At 41.5% G+C, this 27,584-nt stretch overlaps 1 protein-coding gene across 1 annotated transcript; it reads left to right on the top strand.

Annotated features, from left to right (window-relative positions):
- tpk2 (thiamin pyrophosphokinase 2) lies at positions 1–27,584 on the top strand. Its single transcript, XM_033630071.2, has 8 exons — positions 1–198; positions 297–538; positions 19,892–19,955; positions 20,029–20,159; positions 20,343–20,461; positions 25,968–26,100; positions 26,237–26,333; positions 26,448–27,584. The coding sequence occupies exons 1-8, from the start codon at positions 129–131 to the stop codon at positions 26,492–26,494; spliced, it is 903 nt and encodes a 300-aa protein (XP_033485962.1). The 5' UTR covers positions 1–128; the 3' UTR covers positions 26,495–27,584.

Consider the following 27,584-nt stretch of genomic DNA (forward strand, 5'->3'; position numbering starts at 1 on the left):
AGAAGCAGACATGCGCACCAGTGCGCACCGCTGTGGGTACGTGAGTCTATCGCTCGGCTGGTTATAGTTAAACTCAAACACAGTTATTGTAGTGGTGCCTGAGAGGTAGTTTGTTGTCATACGGAAAAATGGCCAACTCTGCCTGGTCAGAAAAAATACTCCAACTCCTCCGCCGAATGAATAACTTTTATTTACCAGGTATAACAGTTACTGTGACACTGAGTGAAAATACAACATGCGGTCGACCGAATGAAAGGTTGTCTTTTAAAATAACTACTTTCAACCTGTTCCCACAGGCTCCTGTCGTGCTAACTGCTTTAGGTTTGAGATAAACGAAGCACAGGTGGGCTGGATTCCTCCCCATGTAGCTTCACTGTTGACACGGTATCCAGAGGTGTTCAGCCCGCCACACGTTGGCGCTGTGTCACTGAATCCCTGCCTGGACTCATACGACATGAGGTCTGAGGCTGTGGACGCTGTCCTGCAAAGACTGAGACAACACAGCTCCCTAACCTGCCTTAAAGGATGGAGAGATGAGGTGAGACAGGACACACACACACACACACACCTCTGTTAGTTATAGCTCGGATGCATGGATTTTGGTAATATGAGACTCAATATCATCATCATGGGTTTTTTTTAGGCCAACCAAGTTTAAGGTTCAGTGTGATAGATTTTGGGGGATTTAGTGGCATAGAGAAGTGAGGATTGCAGATTGCATACCAGGAGCTGAATTATCAGCAAAGGTCTCTTCCTCTCCAAAACAAACAAGCCAGGGCTTTAAACTGGCAAAACACTGAATAAAGCAGTTGAACTTTATAAATCAGTGTTTCTCTGACACTCTTAGGCATGCGAGAGATGGGAGGCTATCCAACCATATGCTAGTCTTTGCTCACCTTTTTACTGATCCAGATGTTCAGGAGGTTTTTACTGGGATCTGAATTATCAGCAGAGGTCCCCTCCTCTCCAAAACAAATAGATCCTGTGATTTAAAACAGTAAAAACACTGAATAAAGCAGTTTCACAGTACAAATCAGTGGTTTTCTGATGCTGCTCATTGCGGAGAGGCCTCTAACTATGGTGGCCAGTGCAGAATCGTGAATGACCCTGTCTAGCGCTTGCGTTTGCTTTGTCCGTTCTGGACTACTGGTGCAACATGGCTGTCTCCCTAGATGAAGACCTGCTCCCTTTATAGATAGAAAGAGCTCAATCTAAGGTAACAAAACATAACGATTTTTATTTTGAGGTGATTATACACTATGAAAATATACTTCATATTCCATTACTGCCAATATGTCCCCCTAAATCCTACACACTGAACCTAAACATCGACCCGGTTCCTTTGACAAAATGACACTAAATGGGAGTTTTCCATTGGATTATGTATTATTGCAACAACAACAAAAATCAGCTCTGTTGCAAACTTAATAATTACATGTTTTGTTCAGTAAGATAATCTTCATAAATGAACACCACTTATATGATTTTTTTTTTTTTTTCAAGATGAGACTGTAAAGCGGTGTTCACCATGACGATGTTCTGTAGTCTGATTTAGCCACTTGTTTGCTACAACTTTTTTTAAGACTTCAAAAAAAGCTTCAAAATTGGGGCAGGTATGTAGCCTCCAAAAGACCTAATAGTTCTTAGCAGTTCCTCTGGAGAAAGCTCAACATGTTTGCCTTCTCAGGCAGAAGTCGGAACCTCTCCTGGCTTATAGTGTTCCCTGCAGTTGAAAAAACCCTCTCGCTAGGGGTGGAGGAGGCTTGAGCACAGAGGTAACTTTGCAATTTTTGTGAGGAGGGGCAGAGTTGCTCTCCTCTCCCACCACCACATCACAGGCTCTTCAGCCATGAGGGTGGAAGGTAGGCCTTTGTAGAGCTCGACCTCCAAATCAACACGCTCACTGAGGGACAAGGTGTTCTGTTGGATGATCAACCTCAGCTCCCTGTCTTCCTCTGAGAACAGCTCCTCCAAGGCACTTCTCTTTGTATTGTACAATGATGAAGTGTTTGGCTCCTCTGTTACTTCTCCTCTGTTTCATTCAAACTCCTCTTGTTGCTGCTGTTGTGTGTCCATCTGTTCTGGCCCCCCTGACAGCGCTGGTGTTGCTCCTGTTTGTTTGTTTGTTTATTAGGATCCCCATTAGCTTTTGCAGCGCAGCAGCTATTCTTCCTGGGGTCTAGCACAGGTACATACATATGTACCAAGGACAGTACAAACAATACATTAAAGCTCCTCCATTTTAATCTATCAGCTTTTAGAAGTGTCATTACAACAAAAGCCCCTTTTCCACCAACATTTCCAGGAAATTTTATTACCAGGAATTTGTTTACCTGGGTAAAAGAATTCCTGGTAATCTGTGTGGTTTGTGTTTCTACCTCAGCTCAAGTTCCGGAAACTTTATTTAGATTAGCGTGATGACGTAGATGATTCGGCGTGTGCCCTGTATTTGGCTCCGCCAGCTTGGCTGGTTACATGCTGGTGTAGAGAGTAGGGGCTGTTTGTCTCTTAAGACTTAAATCTTTTAAGATACAGTACAGGCCAAAAGTTTGGACACACCTTCTCATTCAATGCGTTTTCTTTATTTTCATGACTATTTACATTGTAGATTCTCACTGAAAGCATCAAAACTATGAATGAACACATGTGGAGTTATGTACTTAACAAAAAAAGGTGAAATAACTGAAAACATGTTTTATATTCTAGTTTCTTCAAAATAGCCACCCTTTGCTCTGATTACTGCTTTGCACACTCTTGGCATTCTCTCGATAAGCTTCAAGAGGTAGTCACCTGAAATGGTTTTCCAACAGTCTTGAAGGAGTTCCCAGAGGTGTTTAGCACTTGTTGGCCCCTTTGCCTTCACTCTGCGGTCCAGCTCACCCCAAACCATCTGGATTGGGTTCAGGTCCGGTGACTGTGGAGGCCAGGTCATCTGCCACAGCACTCCATCACTCTCCTTCTTGGTCAAATAGCCCTTACACAGCCTGGAGGTGTGTTTGGGGTCATTGTCCTGTTGAAAAATAAATGATCGTCCAACTAAACACAAACCGGATGGGATGGCATGTCGCTGCAGGATGCTGTGGTAGCCATGCTGGTTCAGTGTGCCTTCAATTTTGAATAAATCCCCAACAGTGTCACCAGCAAAACACCCCCACACCATCACACCTCCTCCTCCATGCTTCACAGTGGGAACCAGGCATGTGGAATCCATCCGTTCACCTTTTCTGCGTCTCACAAAGACACGGCGGTTGGAACCAAAGATCTCAAATTTGGACTCATCAGACCAAAGCACAGATTTCCACTGGTCTAATGTCCATTCCTTGCGTTTCTTGGCCCAAACAAATCTCTTCTGCTTGTTGCCTCTCCTTAGCAGTGGTTTCCTAGCAGCTATTTGACCATGAAGGCCTGATTGGCGCAGTCTCCTCTTAACAGTTGTTCTAGAGATGGGTCAGCTGCTAGAACTCTGTGTGGCATTCATCTGGTCTCTGAGCTGAGCTGCTGTTAACTTGCGATTTCTGAGGCTGGTGACTCGGATGAACTTATCCTCAGAAGCAGAGGTGACTCTTGGTCTTCCTTTCCTGGGTCGGTCCTCATGTGTGCCAGTTTGGTTGTAGCGCTTGATGGTTTTTGCGACTCCACTTGGGGACACATTTAAAGTTTTTGCAATTTTCCGGACTGACTGACCTTCATTTCTTAAAGTAAAGATGGCCACTCGTTTTTCTTTAGTTAGCTGATTGGTTCTTGCCATAATATGAATTTTAACAGTTGTTCAATAGGGCTGTCGGCTGTGTATTAACCTGACTTCTGCACAACACAACTGATGGTCCCAACCCCATTGATAAAGCAAGAAATTCCACTAATTAACCCTGATAAGGCACACCTGTGAAGTGGAAACCATTTCAGGTGACTACCTCTTGAAGCTCATGGAGAGAATGCCAAGAGTGTGAAAAGCAGTAATCAGAGCAAAGGGTGGCTATTTTGAAGAAAGTAGAATATAAAACATGTTTTCAGTTATTTCACCTTTTTTTGTTAAGTACATAACTCCACATGTGTTCATTCATAGTTTTGATGCCTTCAGTGAGAATCTACAATGTAAATAGTCATGAAAATAAAGAAAACGCATTGAATGAGAAGGTGTGTCCAAACTTTTGGCCTGTACTGTAAGTGTCAAACTAAGTTAGTCTACATACAGATAGCTGTCATTTGGGCTTATTAGTAACAATTCACTATCAGCTGAACTAGCATGCTGTCCTCATGTAAGACATAATGTTAGTGTCAGTGGATGAGAGACTGTGGACGGAGCATATTGAATATCGCTGTCTACATGTTTACATGTTCATGCTTGCTGAACACATGTATTGATAAAGTATTGGCTTCTTACTCGCTAAGGTTTAATGTCACTTACAGCAACAACTGCGGTCAACTCGAGCCATTTTCAAGTTATCTTCACTTTGTTTCCATCGCGGCCGCTTGGCCGTTCACCGGTTACCGTGTCGCATTGGTGTGTGTGTAGATGTGTGTAGAGGAGATCAGTGTCGGCACAAAAGAACCGATTACATTAGCGCTTATCAATACTAAGATCTTTAATAATTTAGTACCGAACTTCCGGTTGCACGAGGGTGGAGATGGCTGCGTGAGAACTTTGCTCCCGACCGCACTGCCGCAAACTCCCATATAATACAGGAGATTTACCTTATAGGAGTTCAGTAATATAAACTAATGTTGGGAGGAGACGAACGTGGCCTCAGTATGTCGCTAAGAAGCAAAAAAAAAAGGAAGCTGATACGGAAAACGCAGGCTGTAGCGACGAGGTGGCTATGCTAGGTGCGGTCTCGTTAGCTTCCATCCGTAACGCCATAAATGAAGCCATGGCTAGTGCTACGTCTGAACTGGAGAACAATATCTCTAAACAGTTCACAGGCTTCCAGAGCAACATTCAAGAGGATATCAAAAAACAACTTGGCGAAATGAGATCGGATATTAATCTGAAGATGGAGGAGACCGTGAAGAAAATTGAAGTGGTGTCACAGAGTCTGGGGGAAGCAGAGCAACGGGTAGGAGAGGTGGAGACGTTCAGTATTGAAGTGCATGAAACTTTAAACCAGATGCAGAGGACGCAACTCGAACTGAAATCAAAACTAACCGAACTCAAAGGGCATTCCCGTCGCAACAACATAAGGATTTATGGCATAAAAGAAGGAGCCGAGGGCACCTCAGTGATTCGCTTCGTGGAGAACCTTATTCAAACTGAACTGGGAGAGGGCACACAGAGCTCCCGGTCCCAAACCAGCTGACAATGCCCCCCCAAGATCAACCATCGTTAAATTCCCGAAATATTCAACCAAAGAGTGGATCATCAGCGCGGCGTGGAAAAAAACTATCACAGTGGACGGGAATAGGTTTTTTTTCGACCGTGACTACGCAACAGCTGTAATGGAAAAAAGGAGGGAATACCTGCCGATTAAGAAAGTACTGAAAGAGAAGGGAATCAAGTTCCGCACACCGATGACAAAAATGCGTGTTTTCCTAGACTCGGGGACAGTTACATATGATAACGCGGATCAAGCCGGAGATGATCTACGAGCAAAGGGGTTCCCGGTTCCTCCGAGACCCGAGGGCAGATCAAGGGAAATGTCACGGCCCCACTTCAGCTGGGAACAGGTGAAAAGACCCCAGCGCACAGACGGCAGGGAATATCAGCAAAGGATCCGGGACAAGCTCCGCGAGTTTCATCGGGGGACCGACACAGAACCTGAGGACTGTTAATTCGTATCACCCCATCATAACACCAGCTTTCTTGTACACCCGGTGACGTTTTCACCTCTATTATTTGTTATTGGACAGAGATGGTAGGCTACATCCCTCAGCCCTTTTGAATAGCTTTCACTCCGTTATCTGTTTAACAATACATATTAAAGCGCACGTATGCAATATTTTAAAGTCATAATTAAGGGCAGAGTAAGTTAGTTAAGTACACTATTGAGCACATTTCTTCTCAATGTGTGTAGGTTTTCCATTGAATGCCACTCTGATTATGCCAGTAATATGGTTAATCTGGACCTACATCACCAATTTAGTGTTTATTTTACATGCAGTGCACCTTAACATAATACAGGAGACTTTTTCAATTTTCATAGGCCAATACTTCTGTATCACTTTAGTTTAAGAATTAGGCAGTTGGTCTGCAGTGTTTGAATGACAGCCACCCACTCAAACAATCTGAGGGGGCCCCGCAACCCAGCGGCTGAAACATCCCCCTATACAAGAGGTTCAGGGATTACCTCTTTCATGGAAGACCTTTTTTTGTTTATTGTAACGTTTTACTATCTTGACTGTTCTGTTATTACTGTTCATGTTTCTTATTTGCAGGGGAAGCGAGTGAGTGTCCAGGAGAATACCGGTTTATAGCTGAGTAACAAAGAATTTAAGGTTATCACCCTAAATGTCAATGGTTTGTCGACTCCTGTCAAGAGAAGCAAAGCAATATCCAAAATAAAAAGGGAAAAGGCACAAATTATATTTTGGCAAGAAACCCATTTAACAGATCAGGAGCATGAAAAGAGTATGGGTTTTAAACATACTTACTATTCATCTTTTAAAGCAGGACGCAAGAGGGGCGTGGCTATTTTGATACCAAACAAGGTTCATTTTGAATTCCAGTCAGAGATTAAAGACAAGGAGGGCAGGTTTATAATGGTAAAGGGCAAATTAGATGATAAGGACATGACCCTGTTGAATGTATATGCGCCCCCAGGCAGCAACAAAACATTTTACAAGAGAATATTTGATTTAATAGCGTTCCAATCTACCGGAGTCTTGATCTGTGCAGGAGACCTTAACGTAATTTTGAACCCAAAGTTGGATACAACTAATCAAAAAAGGAAAATCACTCCTACTGAAAGATGGATTAAAAGGAGAATTCAAGACCTGGGCTTGATAGACGTCTGGAGGGATTTCCACCATCAAGATAGGCAGTTTACTTTCTATTCAAATCGTCACAATGCATATTCAAGAATTGACCACATACTTATGCATAACTCAGAGAGGCACAGGCTAAAGGAATGTGAGATAAACCAGAGAGATATATCAGATCATTCTAGTGTCCACTTGAAGTTACATCTAGATGCTAGACCCAAAGTGACAACATGGAGATTAAATGTAAGCATGTTAATCAGCCCTGAGTTTAAAGGGAAAATAAAGAAAGAATTAAAAACATATTTGGAAGACAATGATGACGGTAATGTGAACCCAGTGATGTTGTGGGACGCTGCCAAAGCAGTCCTGCGGGGGAAAATTATATCAGAATCTGCATTCATAAAAAAAATGAAAACTCAAAAACTGTTAAACCTGCAGAAACAACTAAAAGAACTGGAACAACAACATAGTAAAAGTTAAGATCCACAATTACTTCTACAGATGAGACCACTCAAACAAGAAATAGATAAGATTTACTGTGATGAAGTAGAGAAAAATCTCAGGTTTACAAAACAGAGATACTACGAGGCAGGCTCGAAAGCATCCAAGCTGTTAGCCTGGAGGCTGCGAAAACAGCAATCAGAAAATACAGTCTATAAGATTAGGGATCCTGCCACTAAAAAAGTTACATATAAACTAGAGGGAATACAGAAAGCATTCGAGAAATTTTACCAGACCCTGTATACCCAACCCACACCGTTCGAACCTGCTAAAGTAGAAGAGTTTCTGAGCCAATTGGACCTGCCCTCCTTGGGGAAATTGCAAAATGAAAAATTAACAAAAGAAATATCAGCTGAAGAAATCGACAAGGCAATCTCCTCCCTGAAGTCTTGTAAGTCTCCAGGGACAGACGGATTTCCAGGGGAATGGTATAAATCACTGAGGGAGCAATTAATACCAATATTACATAAAAGCTTCAATTACACCCTGAGGGAGGGAGTCATCCCCCCGTCTTGGAGGGAGGCTACCATCTCGGTGATTCCAAAAGAGGGCAAGGACCCAAAAGAATGCGGCTCTTACAGGCCTATCAGTGTTTTAAATCAAGATTATAAATTATATGCAACTATTTTAACTAAAAGAATGGAGGAAGTGATCCCTTTTTTGATTGACGAAGATCAAACTGGATTTATTAAATGTAGACAAACACAGGACAACATAAGGAGATCCCTCCACACCATTGAACACATAAAAAAGGAAAAAATTGGAGCTATTTTACTTAGTATGGATGCGGAAAAGGCATTTGATTCGGTGGGGTGGGAATTTCTTTATACAGTCATGGAAAAATTTGGCTTCCATGAGAAGTTCATTAAAGGCATCAAAACACTATATACGTCCCCCGTAGCCAGAATTAAGGTAAACGGAGGCCTTTCAGAAACTATCCACCTGCAAACGTGGCTGTCACCAGGGCTGCCCAGCCAGCCCAGTGCTCTTTAACCTTTTCATTGAACCTCTCGCTCAGGTTGTAAGACAGAATCCTGACCTTGAGGGCATCACAATAAAAGGCATAGAATACAAAATATGTCTTTATGCGGATGACGTGTTGGTCAGCCTAAAAAACCCAGAGTCAGGAATCCCAAGATTAATGGATTCCCTGCAGGTGTATGGACACCTGTCAGGCTACTCCCTTAACGTTGATAAAACACAAGCCCTGACGTTTAATTTTGTACCATCATTAGAACTTAAAAACAAGTACAGGTTTAACTGGGACTCCACCTCTATTAAATACTTAGGCGTTAAATTAACTAAGGATATACCACAGTTATTCTTTGAAAACTATGTGAGAATAAATTCACATATAAAGGAAGATCTAGACAGATGGGCCTCTCTGCCCCTAGATCTTGGATTTCATCTGGAATGGAAAAGCTCCCAGGGTGAGATACAAAACTTTACAGTTGCCAAAGCATAGTGGGGGGATGGGCTTACCGAGGCTCAAAGATTACTATTTAGCGGCACAAATAAGACCACTGCTGCTCTGGTGCAATAAAGACTACTTCGCAAAATGGAAAGATGTTGAGTTATCATTGTCAGACAGGCCTATACAGAGTTTTTTAGGAAGCCCAATGGTGGCTAAACAACATGATATCCAGAGCCAGTGGGTTAGATTCTCTATAGAAACCTGGTTTGGCTTGGTGAAACAACTTAACATTCAGAAAGAAATTCAAATTTTAATGTGGCCAACCCATGACCCAGATTTCAAACCAGGTATGAATGACGGAGGCTTCACTCAATGGACGAGAAAAGGACTCTCCACATTATGTCTATTCATCGAAAACCAGGAATTTATAGACTTCAAGACCATATCTGATAAATACGGCCTTGCTCGGCAGGATTTCTATAGGTACCTCCAACTCCGGCACTACTTTGATAAGAACATTAAAGGACTTATACAGGAAAATATATCAGGTATTACCAAAATGTTTATCAAAGCCTATAATAACAAACTGTCCAGAAAGATCATTGGCGAACTATATAGACATATAGCTGAATTAAGAGGCCATTCAACAAACTATATTAAGGCGAAATGGGAAAAAGAGTTGGGAATCGTAATTACTTCTGAAGACTGGACAAATGTAATTAACACACAAATCACTACTACAGCCTCACAACTATGGAGAGATTTTTCCTGGAAAAACTATATCCGATTCTTCATAACACCAAAGCAAAAGTCTAAACAGACAGGACTACAACCCACATGCTGGAGAGGGTGTGGACACGGTATGGCAGATCATACACACATATTTTGGAGCTGTCCCACGCTTAAACCCTTCTGGGAAGGAGTTCAAAGTATTATCAGTGAAGTCTTGCAGTATAATTTTAATTTCACTTGTTTATCATTCTACCTGGGCAATATGGACACAGAATTACCAAAAAAAGACAGATACCTCCTAAAAATCTTCATGGCTGCCAGCAAAAAAGCCATAACAAGAAGATGGCTCAACACAGAACCTCCCACGGTTAATCAGTGGGAGGCCATAATTAAAGACATCCAAACAATGGAACTACTGACGTTTAGTCTCAGATTACAAAGGGACAAAGGTAATGCCCTCTGGGAAAAATGGAGCACTTATATTACAAGAAGAGGTGATAACCAACCTTGATGCCTTATATATTTTGGTTTTAAAAAAAACAATATTGCAACTATATTGCTGTAATGTATGTGACATACGACCTACTCGCAACCCCACAGTTCTCTCATGTTTCGTTCCTATGAGTGTTCATATGTATGTGTGCAACTGTGTATGATTGTGTATGACTATTTAGACAAATGGGTGTAAGTGAACATATACACTCGTGAGATCAGGTGCACAGGCATATGTGTACGTATACCTTTTGTTCCTCTCTCCTTTTTTGTTGTTTCTTTTGTGTCTATAAGGGCACTACATGGCTAGCATTTGTATTACTTAGCCGCATCATATTGTACCCATACCTATTTCTGTTCATTACACTGATGCTGCCCATGTTTTGTACAAAAAAAACATGAAAAAATAAAGTTTAAAAAAAAAAATAATAATTTAGTACCGGGTTTTGGTACCCACCTTAATCAAAACAGAAACGAAGTGAAGCTTGTAGAAATGAAATAAAGCTTGCGGCGGCTGCCCATACCAGGAAGCGCGGAACGCTGCAAGTGTGTGCTCCACCGATCAGTGTTTTTCGGCAAACAGCCCTGCCCCTCAAGAATTCTGGGTAATCTGAAAAGTCCTACCTCCCTATTACGTACTTTTTCCAGGGATATGTGGGGTTGAGGGAAAGTTTTTTACCCGGGTAATTTCGGTGGAAACGCACGGAGGCTTTTCAAAATTCCGGGTAATTGATAAAAGTTCCTGCGATGGAAAAGTGGCTAAAGATGTTGATACACTTTCAGAACTTCTAACTGATGAAGTTTCTTGTTAGGAAGTAATCTTTTAGTTTTATTTTAAAATTTGTCATGTTCTTCTGTTGAGTGGTATAATTTGGGAGTGATTTCCATTCTTTCATTGCTCTATATATTACCGTCCATTGCCCAACTGTATTAAATTTAGGTAAGGTAAAACAACCTCCAGCTGCTTGTCTTGTTGCATAATTATGCATTCCAGCACTAAAAGACAATTTTTCATGACAGATCATACCCTCTGGGTTGTGATGACATTCCTCATAAAAAACATCAACAAGTATTTTAATAAAAAATAAATCCAACCACAAAAGGTTTTCATGCATTTTGTTCACATTTGTTCTTCATCCACAAGCTAGAGCACCATGTGCTACGTTGTTCTGAACTATTTGCAGTTTTCTTATATTTCCTTATGAAGCATTGGACCAAACAATCGAACAATAATCTAAATATGATAAAACCAAAGCTTGAATCACTCTTAATCCACAATAATGCAGAAGCAGAAAATCCTTAGTGTTTTAATTTCTTCAACAACAAATCAATCAATCAATCAATTAATCAATTAATCAATCAATTTTATTTATAAAGCCCAATATCACAAATCACAATTTGCCTCAGAGGGCTTTACAGCATACGACATCCCTCTGTCCTTATGACCCTCACAGCAGATAAGGAAAAACTCCCCCCAAAAAAACCCTTTAACGGGGGAAAAAACGGTAGAAACCTCAGGAAGAGTAACTGAGGAGGGATCCCTCTTTCAGGACGGACAGACGTGCAATAGATGTCATACAGAAATCATGATCTAAAATATCAAAAGCAGCTGAAAAATCTAAAAACACTGTTCCTATTATTTTCCTCTTTCTGTTGCCTTATACCAGTTATCTGTCATTTGCGTTAGAACAGTGGCAGTCGAGTATTTTTCCCTGTATGCATGCTGAAAATTATTATTTTAAAAATAAGACTGAATCTGTTCATACATATATTTCTCCATTATTTTACTTAAAATAGGTAATAAACTTATTGGTCAAAGGATGTCATTACAGTGTTCCCAAATTAATTCCAAAAATTATTTCTGAATATAATTTATAAATATTGTAAGTGACACAAAACACACCCAGTGACGGCAGATAAAATACCTGAATTCATTTGACTGAATGACTGAAATATCTATTATTTTTTGGTGCTCCAGTTATGTGACAAGTCGTCTTCCAGGCTATGTCTCTCTCGCAGCGATTCTGCTAGTCATAACGTGACAGTAAGCTAGTTGTGACATAAATGTAAAAATATGGACATAAGGAGGTTTTTAAAACGTCCTGCTCCAAAGGACACAGACAGACAGTAATCAGAATCTAACACTGTAATAACAAACACCCACAATGATGGGCCAACAGAGACAGCAGCAAGCTCGCAGCCAACTTCGAGCAGCTCTGGAGCAGCTCCAGCCAAGGTCCACTCTACTGAAGAGCTAGTGGGTAACACAGATGATCTAGGAGAAAAACAAGCTTCTCCCAAGCAGCCTGCTTTGTCCGAATCCCCCTCTAAAGTTTTTGGGAAAGTAAAGCAATTGTTTTCCATCGACTACTATAAGAATCACCCTTTGCTTGAGTATTCAGTTAGAAAGGATGCAGTTTTCTGCTTTGCATGTCGCCATTTCCAAACTGAGCACAGAGGATGCCTTCAGGAAGGGTGACTGGAAAAAAACTGAGCAACAAACTAGAAAAACATGCAATATCACAGGCCCATCTGAACTGCATGATTAAATGGGATAACTTTAAAGCCAGTACATCCAGGAGTGGATCGATTGCAGCTAAACTGTCTGAGAGCCATAAAGCTACAGTGGAAAGGAACAGAACGTATCTGGGCAAAGTCATGGATGTTGTGAGGCTACTGTCCAAACTTGGATTGCCTTTTCGTTGACACTGTGAGGGAGAAGGGTGAGAAGCTTGTGTCAATTTTTTTCTAAGTTTGCAGTTTTTTGTCCAAATATGACTCTGATTTTCAAATCATGCAGTCAAATTACTTCAATGCCACAAGCCCCGATTTCCAGAATGAAATAATTGACATTTGTGCAAAGATCCTACATGCCGTAACAGTGGAAATGTACAAGACATGATTTTTCTCGATTACCGCAGAGGCTCGGCGCTCCAAAACCCAGCAGCTGTCACTGTGCTTGAGATATGCTGAGCAACTTGAAATCAAGTTTTTTGTGTTTAATTAATTGCTCTGCATCCCACAACGCGAAAGCGCACTTCGTGTCCAAAAGGCAGGCTGACTCTTGGAGCGATGTATGGAAGTCAGTTCAACAGTTCTGCCTTGACAACAACATTGTGCTTGAAGAAAATACTGCCTGTCAGACTGGTGTTCCCTGTGCACCCAAAAGAAAACGTGTTCCCCTCCTTTGACGGTTTCTTGATTACCAGTACTTTGGGACAAATAGGGAAACAGCCAGCGAGGAGATTCCAGAGTCTCCAGGCTATCAGCAGAAACTGTATCTCCCTGTGCTTGATACTCTTATTAACAAGCTGGAAAGAAGATTCTCCGGAGAAGCATTCGAACCGGCACAAGTGTGTGCTGCAGTTTTTGCATACAATAAAGATGGAATAAAACCTCTAATAGGGAAGTATGCCCGGCCACTCAGAGTGAACTCTGACCTTGCTGAAGTCGAAATAGAGCTTGACAAAGCCTCTACTGCAAAGCCAATTTCCTTGGAACATCTGCAAAAAAACATTGAAAAACAGAGCTATCCAAATCTATACAATTGTGACTTTGCCCATTGGATCTGCTACTTTGGAGAGAAGTTTTTCAGCTATGCAGAGAATTCGGAACTGGTTGCGATCAACTAGGGGGGCAACAAGATTTCCGTCCCTTGCACTACTTCACATTGAGAGCGACATCACCTGAGACCATAGTGGACATATACGCAGGGCGCAAACAAAGATGTTTACTTCTCCACTAGGACATTTCACAATGTAAGTTAAAATCTGCTTTGCAATTTAATGTCCGTGGTATTTATTTAGCATTTATGAGTCTTAATGCACATTTGTATGTAAAATTGTTATGCTTCACCCAGGGTGGTAGGGTCAGATCTTGAAACTGTCTAGGCCTATAGTCGTCCCAACACCCCCCCCCCATGGTCCTCCTTGGTCATTGCTTTTTTGGAAACTGCTCCGTGAATCTCTCGATCAGTAGATATAGCGAGTTCCATCTGGTCTTGACATCCAGTATGAGCGAGTGTTGTGGAAGGCCTGAAACAAAAAAACAACAACACAAATTTAATTGCCACACTTAAATATTGAGATTGTGGTCCTGACCCAGGCTGGTCCACCCATCTGTTGTGATGGCCAGCTTTGGCATATCCTTAAGCTCACTGATCACATGGGCCTTTTCTTTTACCAGGTAGGAATTTAAGTGTCACTGAGGTCATTTCTTGGGGGAGGGGTATATTTGGAATTTGAATTATCCTTATTTGATTGTTGTGGGGGTTTTTTGTACTATATAACTAATATAATTCTCTTACTAGATATATACTAACAAACTGTTACATAAAGCCCTTGGACTCAGCTGCAATCGTGAAGGGGTTTGGGGCTTGTCTTAGGCTTGGACCACCGTTAGTGGAGGGGGGAGTGGGTTCTTTCGCTGTGTCTGCAGCTTAACAAAAAAGTTGCCAAATCGTAAAATAGGTGCATTCATATTCAAACTGACCGTATATCAGACATACATACATACATAACATTACCTGAGGTGGATGGCAAAACGGGAGATGAACAACGAGCTAGGCGGTCAAAAACGGTGCATTTCTCCATTTGTATATGATGTGCTTTCGCTAGGTGTTTTGAGAAATTACTGGTGTTTCCACCCTTACATGCAAAACAGCTGCTGCACTTGTGGCAGCGAGCAGTGTCGGCATCAACTCTCGACAAGTATAACACACTTGTTGCTCAGGAAAACTGTTGAGCTGTACATCTTTTCAAGATGGTGGCACCCTGTATGGCAGCGGCTACTCCAGCTCTCGATAGCAATATGCGATTTACATTAAATATGTTGTCGAAGTACTTTACTCGGACTACTGAACTCCGGCTTATCCAGCAATTTTTCCAGCGATTTACTAGCCTGGTGAAACCATCCTGATCTCGCGAGCTTATATTCAATTTCGCTCCGCAGATCAGTCTGGCCATGCAATCATTAAGGTGCATTCTGGCATTGGTTAAAGCTTACTGGGCCAATCACAACCATTTATTACTTTGGGTCGGGCATGTCATCAGAATAGGAGGGACAAGGAAAGAGTGAATGCATTTCGTAAACAACCAACATGGCTACTGATTTTGAAACTGCGATGGTAAATGTGTTGAACGAACGGGAATGTATATTTTCTTTAAAAGCAGAACAAACGGCTGCACTGAAAGGTTTTATTGAAAAAAAGGATGTGTTTGCCATCCTTCCTACGGGGTTTGGTAAAAGTTTAATTTATCAACTGGCTCCGTTGATAGGGAAAAAGATGGGACTCAGTGAAAACCCAGTGGCTATTGTTGTTTCTCCACTAGTTGCTCTCATGGAGGAGCAGGTCAGGGAAGCGACCAAGCTGGGAATCACAGCCATGCAACTGGGAGTCCACAGTGAGGAGGAAATCCGCAAAAATGGCAACACTCTTTCCCAGATATCATCACAGCTCATCTCCGCTGCAGCTTGCTGGTCTGTTTACAGTGGTGTTGTGCTAGCCTACATCACTCGTTCACTTCGTTTACATCTGATTGGTTTTCCGTCCTTACAATTGCATGAAGGGGCACTTTGAGTGACAGCCATTGATACCGCCCCGTGGGAATAGAGGAAATGTACACTCCGTGTCCAGACCCATTCGCGTTTTGCGAATTGGGTCTGGCAACGCCAGACTAGTGATTTACTGGCTTTGGAACCTGAAACACTCTGCGTGCTAGGCATCCTACACTGGCAAGACCCAGGGGCGTGCAGCAGCAGACTTCCGTACCACCACTGGCCGATATAGGAGGCGGTGCAAGTGGTGTGTGAGATCTAGGAAGCGAGGCAGTCGAGCGGGTAAAGGCGTGGAGCAGGCTAAAGACCCTACAGACCTGCACTTCCATCTGCTCTGCTATCCAACGTTTGTTCGGTGGAAAACAAAATGGATTATCTTAGTCTGGATTTAACTATGCAACAGAAGGTGAGAGACTGCAGCGCCATCATCCTCACAGAGACATAGCTTAATCTGGGCGGACAGGAGTCATGCTCTCAGCGGCAAATCTCGAGGTGGAGGTGTGTGCATTTACACAAACAATAATTGGTGTACAAATGCCGAAATTGTCTCAAGTCACTGTTCTAAGGATATAGAATTTCAGACATTAAAATCCCGACCATTCTACCTGCCAAGGGAATTCGCAGCTATCAACAATACAGCTGTGTACACCCCCCCCCCCAGTGCAAACACAAAAGACACACTGTCCACACTGTATCAGTCTGTCAGCTCAATGCAAAATTCTAACCCTGCCTGTCTACATAATCGCTGGTGACTTTAAACAAACGGACGCGTTTCAGCACTTGGCTTTCCTCAGTGTTAATAACACAAGTGCTGAAACGCGTCCGTTTGTGATACTGCTGTGCGTTATTAAAAGACTGATATATATGATATTTGTGAGTGTTGACATTTGGATTTATTCAGTTTGTGAGTTTTGGGTCGGCACCCTGTGATTTTTCAAACGGTGAGTCAAGCACGTCAATTCTTTTGTTTTGCATATCACTGACAACCTGACATGGAAGGGGGCACAGCAACACCTCCACTTCCTGCGCGGATGATGAGAGCTGACCTTCCCCCTTCTGCCCTCACCACTTTTTACAGGGGCGCCATTGAGAGCATCCTAACCAGCAGCCTTTCAGTTTGGTATGGCAATTGCACTGTTGCCGACCAGAAGGCTTTACAGACAGTGGTGAGGACAGCTGAAAAGATCACCAGAACAGCCCAACAATCCATCCAGAACTTATACCCGGCCTGCTGCTGGAGCCACTAATATGATCAAAGACCTTACACAGCACATGAACTGTTCACCGTCCTACCATCTGGCAAGCGCTACCGCAGCATGTGGTGCAAGACTGCCAGACTCAGCAACAGCTTTTTTCCACAGGCCATCAGACTACTCAACTCACTCAAGAAAATATCATGACATGTCACTCCTGTGCCACACACACCCACATCGACTGATTGGACTGTCATAAACCACTTAAACTCATGTCACTACTATGCACTTTATACTCACAACATAGTTCTATGCTGCTGTTCAGCACTTTGCACTTTACCTTTTATTACATGCCTCATCACTGTTCACATCCCTGGCACATTGTACATAACTTTTTTTAAGTGCAATACTTGAAAAATGCTGTGCAATACTATGTCTGTCAGCGTCTATCTACATGTCTATGTTTATGCAATAATGCCTACTGTCTGTCTATGTTGTGTTTAGGTGAACTTTTTGCTGTCTGTGTGCACTACTTTTTATGTTAATTGTTTTTTACAAACCAGCACATTGGAGTGTGGAGAAATATAATTTCATTCTGCTGTGCCATTCCTTATTGTATGGTTTTGATTGACAATAAAGTTTACTTTGACTTTGACTTTGAACTTAGGAGCGTTTTACTCTCCCCGCCATTGTCACTCTGAGCGTGGGTATCTGTCTGAATGTATGAGACAGTAGTGATGTGTGAGTCATGAACGAATTGAAACCCCTGCTACCACAAGCTAACTGCAAAGAGGAGACCAGGCAACATGCCACGCAACTGTTATTCTAACTGCATTTATGTAAATATATTAAGCTAATCGCTGTATTAGCCCTGTGGGAAAAGATACAACTCAGGTACTTGTGTCAGTTCAACTCTCCCTCGCCCTCCATGCTCTGAGCTGTATCACAGGCTCCACAGAAAATGAAGGAATCACTTTGCTCAGATGCGGCCTTTGCTACAAGTCCCCTCTTTCTGAACTCATTCACTGACACCGCCCCTGCTACCGCAAGCTAACTACAAAGAGGAGACCAGACACCATGTGACTATTGTGCAATTGTTAACTGCATTTGTGTGAATATATCAATTTAATGTGTTAATCTGTATTAGCCCAGTGGGAGAAGCAACAGCTCTGGTCCTTATTTCAACTCAACTCCCTGGTCTCCTCCCTGCCTTGAGCTGAGCTGTATCACAGGCTGAGGCCACAGAAAACGATCAATTCACTCACTCACTCACTCACTCACTCACTCACTCACTCACTCACTAACTCACTCTGTAGCTCCAACTCCCAGCTCACCAGCAGCACGAAGCTCACTCACACTCTCCCTGCTCGGAGAGCTCCTCCCTTACCTGAGTAGTGTGCTCACTCTGGGTGACTGACTCAAGTGATTCGAAAACCCGATTCACTTTAGTGAGTGACTCATACAAACTCAAGTCAGTAAAAGGAATCGAGTATCCCATCACTGTGAGACAGAGTGGCAGAGCTGGCCCTGCCCCGCCCCTCACACATGCAGCAGGCTGTGAGGCTGTGAGGAGGATGAATTCCTCAGATACAGAGAGCAGAACCGTTAATGTCGGAGCTTATCAATAATATGATCTTTAAAAATTAAGCCCCAGGGCCTGTTTAATACCGGGTTTCGGTACCCATCCCTTGTGAGGTATTTACTAACAGGGGTTATATTGAAAAACAAAAACTGAAAATCTCTTAAGCTTGAGTTAACCACAGAATTTATTTTAGGTATCTAACCAAAAACCCATTCAAAAATTCCATTCACTTAAAGACGAAGGCACCAGAAGTGCTAAAAGGCTAACTCATATCTGGGTTTTAGGACTCATTCCTGCATCACTCTACACAGCCCTGCTGTTGCCAACCCTAATGGGCACAATATGAAACTTAAGGAGAGTTCTAAGTACACTCATGCCCCTTTTCAAGCACCACCCTAGCATCAAATTGATGTCACGTCTGTCACTCTTCTTTTGCCTCCCTGTTGCTATCATGCTGTCTAAAATCACACACCGCCGTTGTTTGGTTCTGTGAAAAAATGCAAAGGTGGCATAAAGAAGGGACTAATATAGTGCGGCCTCTGAGTAAAAAGGGCTTCAGTCTGCACAGTAACGATCTTTGCAGTATTGATTTTCCACTAACGCACCTACCTGACCAATCACAAGCAGCGCCGCTGATCGAGAGCACACCAATTGGCACACATAGCTGTCAATCAAGATGCCACATTCCCTATTTATAGCATCAAATAACTAGTTCAAAGCAAACTTATTAGAAAAATGAACACTGGAATATACATGAGCGTTGTAAGAAATACCTAAAATGGTAGGGCTGCTCGATTATGGAAAAAATCATAATCACGATTATTTTAGTCAAAATTGAAAGCACAATTATGCAAATGATTATGCAGCGCACGTGATGACTTAAATTGTTTACACGACGGCATGTCATTTCTGTCTCTCACACACACACACACACACACACACACACACAGACACGTGCGTGCACACACACACACACACACACACAGACCAACCTCTCTCGCTCTCCCTCTGCTGTTTTTGAAATCTTCCGCGATCACCTGCCCCTCGCATTATTCATAGTTCACCTACTTGACTGGCTCGTGGAGCAAATAGAGGAGAGAAGGGAGGGGGCGGTATTGCGCATGCACGGCTTCCGTAGAAGACAAAATAACATCTCCAGGCGTCCGTGACCAAAAATCATTTACCCTCGATTTCATTAATTTTTAAATCGTTTGACCTCCAAATTGTAATCGCGATCACCAGACGATTAATTGCACAGCCGTATAAATGGGTCTTTGGGAAAAATCTATTTGACGTGCACTTTGAGTTTTTAGGTTTTTTTAGGGAATGACTGCTAAAGCTTTTCCGTAACTTTGATGCAATTTCTTCCAACTCACACACTGGACTAGACCTTGGACTGTAACAATCATGAAGGCAAAAATCCCATCGGAATACCTAAAGTGACCCAAGGTGTTCTCAATAACAGCATATGTATCACCATAACTCAGAGGCATTCCTATCTTTCAGAAGTACAGTGTGATGTCAAAATTCTCTGACCCTCCTTTGATGTGGATGGAAAGAGCAGCTACAAGTAAGTTTGGCACACAATTGCAGCTTTTATCAGTGTTAGTGTTGTATTAGCTTACCGTGATGTTATACTACAGGTCTTTTTGGGGTGAAGCGGTATGGAGTCCATATCAATGGTTACACTGTCAGTGACAGTGGGGAAGTCAGCATGTGGCTAGCACGACGCTCCCCTACAAAGCAGACATACCCTGGACTACTGGACAATGTGGTGAGTACAAACTGTAACTGACAATGTTTGGATAAACTGCACAAGTAGATACAACAAACTGTGAATTAAAGGAGTAGTTCAACATTTCTAATTCTAAGCTCTTCCAATTCAGTTTCCCACAAATGAATCAAGAAGACTAATGTGATGTGATGTGATGTGATGTGATGTGTTGTATATTTGAAGGCAGCAGGTGGTCTGGCTGCTGGTGTTGGCATCAAACACACTCTGGTCAAAGAATGTCAGGAGGAGGCATGTTTCCCAGCAGCCATTGCTGAGAAGGCTCATCCTGTATCCACAGTAAGGTGAGCTTAATATCACCACTCATTACAAAATAGAGGATCTTGGAGTGAAAGAAGAAGTTAGGATTACCTTTTTGGCATGTGTGCCAGGTGAGCAACTTCATTGGAATGAACAGATACCATCTTGCCATCTGGTATCTAGTTATTATTAATATCTATGACAGGAGCATACATGCATGCACAGGCAAGGGATGTGTTACACATGCCTCGTAGTGGTCCCAAACTATTCCACTGATCTACAGGTGGCAGTATGCAGTAGCTAAGGCAAGGAAGAAGCTGACTGCTGACAGGGAAAACAGATGTAAACAATGCAGGTTTTAAAATGTCCAAAAGAAATCCACTCTGTTCTATAAGGAAAGAAGTTCAACAGACCTGAAGGATACACACAATGCATTTTGGTGGGAAATGCAGAATACAAACATAATTTTTGTTTGTTTACATGAAAACTCAACACTTTACAAAAGGACCATGGGGATTGGTGGTCAGGTGGAATGCTACATAGTTTTGGACAGAGGCTGGACTGGAGTTTGTCCTTCCAGTCCTATGAAGGACCTTTCTCATGGACAGTTTTAGGGCTGGGCGATTAATTGATTTTATCAATTAATTTGAGTTCATAGCATAAGACTATGTTTAAAAATTAAAATCAACTTAACTTAACTTGGGTAATTACAATAATTATGGCTCCACCTTGGCTCCTGTAGTTGATGGTAGCCTCCGACCCCTGTCATCCAAGGAAGTTTATTTCTCTTCCGACACCCACACAGGATATCAACATGGGGGCTTGTGCTAGGAAGAAAGGAGGTGAGTTAATTCCCAAAAAAGGTTTGTGTCCTCAGTCATCTGGAACTGGTTTGGTTTTGCAGTGTCTGACCTCATGCAAAGCACTGTCCACTGTAAAGTTTGTCTTAAGTCTGCAGCAACTTAAGTATGGCAGTATGACTTTTTTGTTGTTGTTTTTTAAGGTTTTACATAGGATGTTTACATCAATAAGATGGTTGTAACAATCAGTGTGTTATTCAAGCAAATGAAAAGAAAAAAATGCAAATTAAAAAATTAACAATACAGGCCGTAACACATTGAAAATATTGATGTTATACAACATGGCAAGGGGCAGAAAACCAATTTCCAATTTAAGAAAGTAAAGAATATCTGTAATCCAACGAAAATGAGAGGAAGGACTTTTGGCTTTCCAGTTAAGGAGTATTAAATGTCTTGCCAACAAGGTTACAAAGGCTTTAGTTTGTTTCTTAGATGCAGACAGAGAGGGTGAGCAGGAGACACCAAACAAAGCCATGAACGGGTTTGGTTTAACTGTTACTTTAACAATGTATGAGACAGTTTTAAAAACTTCTGTCCAGTAGTTATACAAAGCTGGACATAGCCAGAACATGTGTATGTGATTTGCTGGGAAATGCTGACAACGATAACATGCAGGAGACACCTTATTGAAAATTTTAGATAGTCTAGCATTGGTGTAGTGGGTGCCCTGTACAATTTTACATTGTATAAGTGCATGTCTTGCACAAATACAGAACTTAATGGACCTGGTGTAAAATGTCAGACCACAGTTCATCAGAAATTTCTTCTCCCAAGTCCTCCCACAAGGCCTTGATGGGGTCCAATGTTTGCGGACACATTTTAACAGCACTGACTCTTGCATCTAATGACAGATTTAGAAGTGACCAACAATCAAAATACTTCTGGGTTGTAGACAACAACGAGGTAAAATTATCTTTATAAAGATAAAGATGACCTTGATTCCCAGATAGGTGAAATTGTTGTGGCCAATTTTGAAGGGGAATTTATGTAGGGGAAATTGCTTAGCTCCATCATTTATAGGAACTATCTCACTTTTGCTGAGGTTCAGTTTGTATCCAGAAATCTGATAGGGACTTAAAGGGCAATCTTGGCAAATGGATCAGTGCAGGGGAAAATAGTTCTAATAGATGCCTTAGGAGATGAATAAAGTATTTTAATCCAAGAGATGAAATTTTTACCTAGACCAAATTTCTAGAGAGAGTAGAATAGATAGTCCCACTCGACTCTGTCAAACGCTTTCTCTGCATCTAGAGAGATGAGCGCTTCCTGGGTGTTTAACATTGGAGGACTATAGATGGTGTCAAACACATGCCTAAGGTTGGTAAAAGAATGTCTATTACGGATAAACCCAGTCTGGTCATGTGATATTATAGATGGGAGGACGGATACAAGGAGTATAGTTAACAGTTTGGATAATAATTTAAAATCTACATTTAAGAGACTTAGAAGAAGTGAAACAAAGAAAGAAGTGGCTCCTTGCCCTTCTTTAGTATAAGGAAAATATTCGCAAGCATAAGGGTTTGGGGGAGGCAACCAGAATTAAAAGATTCATTATACATGTCCAAAAGACAGACAGAGCCAGCTGATGCCAATTTTTTTTTTTCATAAACCTCTGATGGGAACCCATCAGGCCCAGGACACTTCCCGGTTTGTAAGGATGACACTGCAGTATTAAGCTCAGCAAAACTTATTGGTTTTTCCAGTTCCTCTCAAGCAAAAGATTCAAGGGAGGGAATGCTCAAATTATCAAAAAAGCCATCAAAGTTAGGCGAGGCTGATGCATGGTCAGAAGAATACAAAGACATGTAAAACTGTTTGAATACATTATTAATCCCAAGAGTGTCTGTAGTTCTGCCTGTGCCCTTCTGAATCTGAGGAATTTGATGAGATGAGATCATCTGATGTAACTGGTGTGCCAGCAGCTTACTAGCCTAATCACCATGTTTATAGAAGGAAGACCTTGTCTTTAATAGAAGCTCAGTGGTAAACTGTGATGTAAGCACATCATATTCTGACTGTAAAGATGCATGTGCTTTATATATTTCAGGAGACTGAGAAGTGGCATATAGAGCATCAAGTTGGGTAATACAACGAGCCAATGGCGCTGGTTTGTCTTTCCTGAGTTTTTTCTCATGACCAGTATATGAGATTATTTCCCATCTAATGTAGGCTTTCTTCTTGGGTTCTTGGGTTTTATTAGCATGCAAGAAAAGTCAATCTGTCTAGAGATTTAACCAACAAAATCCTCATTGGAGAGCAAACTTGTGTTAAATCACTGAGGAGGATGAGAGTTAGTGGAACTTTGAAAAGAAATCTTTACAGTGACAGGTGCATGGTCAGAAACAAGTATTGCATCATAACTACAGTCAGAGACTGATGACAGTAGTCTATTGTCAACCAAAAAGTAGTCAATCCGAGTGAAAGCACGATGAACACTTGAAAAAAAAAAGAATATTCTTTTTTTGTGGGATTAAGTAATCGGCAGTCGTCGAGAACCGTTCAAAAAAGACTTAATCAATTTGGCTGATTTTTGAGGGTGTACAGGCCTGGACAGGAAACTATGAGGCAGGTGGCTTAACAGTTCAGCCCCTCAGTTCAGAGTCTGCTCAAACAGTCAGCAGGGAGCATACAACAATAACATAACCTAAAAAAAAAAAAACTCCTATGGGCTTAGCAAGTAAAAAATAGGCACTTACGTACTGAACTTAACAGAAGAGTCGGATATTCTATACAAATGACTCCAAAGCAGACATATTGGTCACTGAACTAACAAAAAGTTAGAGTGACAAAATGGGTTAACTTTCAGCCAAAACTATGGGGCTGTGGTAACCCCCTTTTTTATGTCTTCATTCACAAAGGTGCCAAATCAGGGTCCTCAAACCTGTGAAACTGTCCATTGGGGAGTGAGATACGCAGCACATTGGGGTAGAAGTAGCCCGAACTTCACATTTGGACATGACTGAAGCACTTTCTTCACCTTGATAAAACCAGCCCGTTTCTTCTCGACGGTAGGATTAAAGTCAGGGAAGATGGAGATCACTCTCCCTCCATTGGTCAGAGGAGAGAGTTCACTTGCCCGCCGAAATATTAGGTTCCGAGTCTGGAACAAATTCACCCTGGCAATGAGCCGTCATGGTGGGTCCCGGGCATTGCTCGCAGGGTGCAATGCACCCAATCCAAAGTGGGTTTGCTGTCGAGCTTAAGCAGGTTCTGTAGAAGCTGTGCCATAAAATCCGTTGGTTGGGCTCCCTCCGACCTTTCTGGTATGCCCACAATCCGAATAATACTCCAGCGCGAGCGCGCCTCAAGATCCTCACATTTCTTGGACAGAGAGTCGGCCAAAGTGGTCAGTTTGCAAACTTGAGCTTTGAGGTCGGCTAGTTGGCTGCTATGGCTGTTAGCCGAGTGTTCAAGGTCTGCAACAGTCTCCCAGAGAGCTCCCAGTTTGCTCTCGAGGGGTGAAATAGCCACTGTAATCTCTCTCATGACAGTTTCAGCAATGATGGAGTCAAGCTTGTTAACAATATCAGCGCGCATTTCGTTCAACATCGACTTGATACTGGAGAGCAGGGCTTCATTAGCATGGGGCGACTTCTCAGGAGAGTCAGGGAGGTCACGTCCAGGCAATGTCTGAGGCTTTCTGCGGCCTCCTTTGGCCAAGTCAGATTTTGCACGGCCAGACATTGTAACACAGTATAGATAAATGCAGTTGTTGCTAACCGAATTTATCACTCAGAGTCGTTTAGAAAGCAGCTTTGCACGAATAAAATATATTTTAAAGGCACATTCCTCGGGAGAAGCCACCAAACACGTCCTACATGTTGCGCGGTCAGTAGCCGCGCTACTGATATGGTACCACCAACTTGTCAAACACTGCTGGAGAAATGACAGTTTATAAGTGAGTAGAATTTATCTGTAGTTGTAGGAAAACCCTTTCTCTTTGATTTTAATTTCTGATACATGAATGAGCCTAACTGGATTAGTTTAAAGATAAAAAACACATAGACAACATAATGAATAAAAGTTGACTAAAATGTCATGACTGAAACCAGGGCAAAACTATGAAGGATAAAAATGACGAAAATGAGACTAAAACTGATAAGCATTTTCATGTCAGGACTAAGACCAAATCTAAAATAGCTGCCAAAATAAACACTGATTTGATGAAAATTATGTTTGCACTTTATTAATCCCAATAGGAAAATTAATCTTTGTAACATGCCAGAGGGCAGGCCTGCTCATGCCAGAGGCAGCAAACAGGCTTGTGTTCTTTATGAAAAAAAAAAATATATATTACAAGCATCTCATGTATGATTTTTTTTCCTGTAATTTAATAGCATGCTACCTGACATGTTTAATTTGTTTCCAAAAGTGTTTTGTCTTCTTTATACATTTTGTTAACAGGAGGCACCTTTTATGTATTTTTTATAAGTGAGTTTGGTTATAGACAGGCTTGCAACAACCCAAAATGGAAATGCTTTTGTTAACTTTTATTGTTAAAATAAAAGCAAACATTTCAAAGTAATTCCTTTGTCTTTTGTATTATTTTTTTTATAAAGAAAAAAAATCATAAATTGAGTGCAGTGTGACAAACAGGAAAGACTTGAATCAGAATATAAACATTACAAAAGAAAAGTAAAAGTCAAGCCTCATTAGATTCCATAACTAACTACTTCAATGTATTTTCTAGCTACACCTATGAGGATGAAGAGGGTGTGTTTGCAGAATGTCAGTTTGTCTTTGATTTGGAACTTCCTCTGGAGTTCAAGCCCAGAGTGGGTGATGGAGAGGTCCAAGATTTCTATCTCCTGCCCATAGATAAGGTTAGTATTGCTGACATATTCTAAATAGTAATCCTGTGAAATAGTAACAATATTGTAGGAGGTGCTACTGAAAGCACCAAGAGTTAGATACCTAAAATACTGGAGGGGTAATGTGATTGCTTGTTCTTGGTTTCAGGTAAAGGAACTGCTAGCCACTGATGACTTCAAACCTAACTCTGGCATGGTGGTCTTGGACTTCCTCATTCGACACTCGTTTATTGAGCCAGACACAGGTCTGTGGCTGTCTATAAAATGTCCACTGTTTAAAAAACATGGAAATTAAGTTGACAACTTTAGATCTCTTTTTTTAAGAAAGTATTTTGTTGATCTTATCATTTTCATTTCAGAGTCAAGCTATCAGGAATTTGTGGCAGGACTCCATCAGCCATTATAGAGTGAAGCTGCAGAATGGCACTGTCAGATGCCATGAAACAGTTACATTGTTGTTTACACTTATCCCCACAAATATTTTGTGTCTGTAGTTCTTGTTTGAAGAGAACATCCACCAAGACTCAGCTGAACCTGGAATCTGGAGGCAGGAAACATCAATGAGTTGATTGTTTCGCATGATAACTGGTGAACTGAGGGCTAGATTTGGGACTGAGCTTTATCCAACAAAACTCTCCATAAAACTGAACATGAAGTTTCCCATTGCAGCTCACATATATTCTCTTCCCTCCTCTGGTATACTTTAGTTTCCCTTGCTCATTTTTGTTATTTGCATAGTAAGTAACATTTTGTTTGTTGTAAACGTCATTTTTTAAGCTTTTAGCTGATTATCATCAACATAATATAGTTTCCCTCATTAATTGCTGAAATAATACCAAACTTGAAGAAGTCAAACTTATTATATTGTCATTAGGGGAGAGTGGGGGTGATTTGAGCCGGTTGGAGAGTTAGCCACCCCATATTTCTAGGCAACCGTTGAAAGAAATGTTCATGTGACCACACATTTTAGTTGAATCAGCAATTTTACCCACCCTGTTAAGAGAGAGGCACACAGAATAACTAGTACGCATATTTAAGTTCAAAAAACTGTTTTTTGTTGTTCAAAGTGATGTTGTTGTTTTTTTCATTCAAGGATTCATGTTTTTTTTTGTGTGTGAATAATTACAGCCAAGTTTGAAATAATGTCATGTGTTAGTGCTTTAGAAAGCTACAATGTGAAGCTATACGGTTTGCATGATATTAGCTCTATTTTGCAGGATGATGCAAGTTTTTAAAATGGCGGGGAAGGGGTGATTTAAGCCAGTGGCTCAACCATTGTGATTATTATCAAAATGTTGTTTTAGTCTAATTCTTCATTGCATTCTGAACGCTGAAATAATGTCATTTTAAATCATGTTAATTTTAGACCTAAAATTGTCATTCCATGTGTCTATAAATGGAAAACAGGCAGGGCGTCAGCTTCTCTTGTGGAAAAACTGGAGCTGGAGAAGGCTCATAATAAAGAGAAAATAAGAGGCTGAAAAAAAGGAAGAAAA

The sequence above is a fragment of the Epinephelus lanceolatus genome, chromosome 8 (assembly GCF_041903045.1).
Source record: "Epinephelus lanceolatus isolate andai-2023 chromosome 8, ASM4190304v1, whole genome shotgun sequence".
NCBI classification, from domain to species: Eukaryota; Metazoa; Chordata; class Actinopteri; order Perciformes; family Serranidae; genus Epinephelus; species Epinephelus lanceolatus.

Excerpts from the sequence above, each read along its gene's own strand:
- tpk2 (XM_033630071.2), top strand. The coding sequence starts at position 129 with ATGGCCAACTCTGCCTGGTCAGAAAAAATACTCCAACTCCTCCGCCGA. Across the intron at positions 19,956-20,028 it reads GATGGAAAGAGCAGCTACAA|GTCTTTTTGGGGTGAAGCGG; the intron begins GTAAGTTTGGCA and ends GTTATACTACAG. Across the intron at positions 20,462-25,967 it reads CATCCTGTATCCACAGTAAG|CTACACCTATGAGGATGAAG; the intron begins GTGAGCTTAATA and ends TGTATTTTCTAG.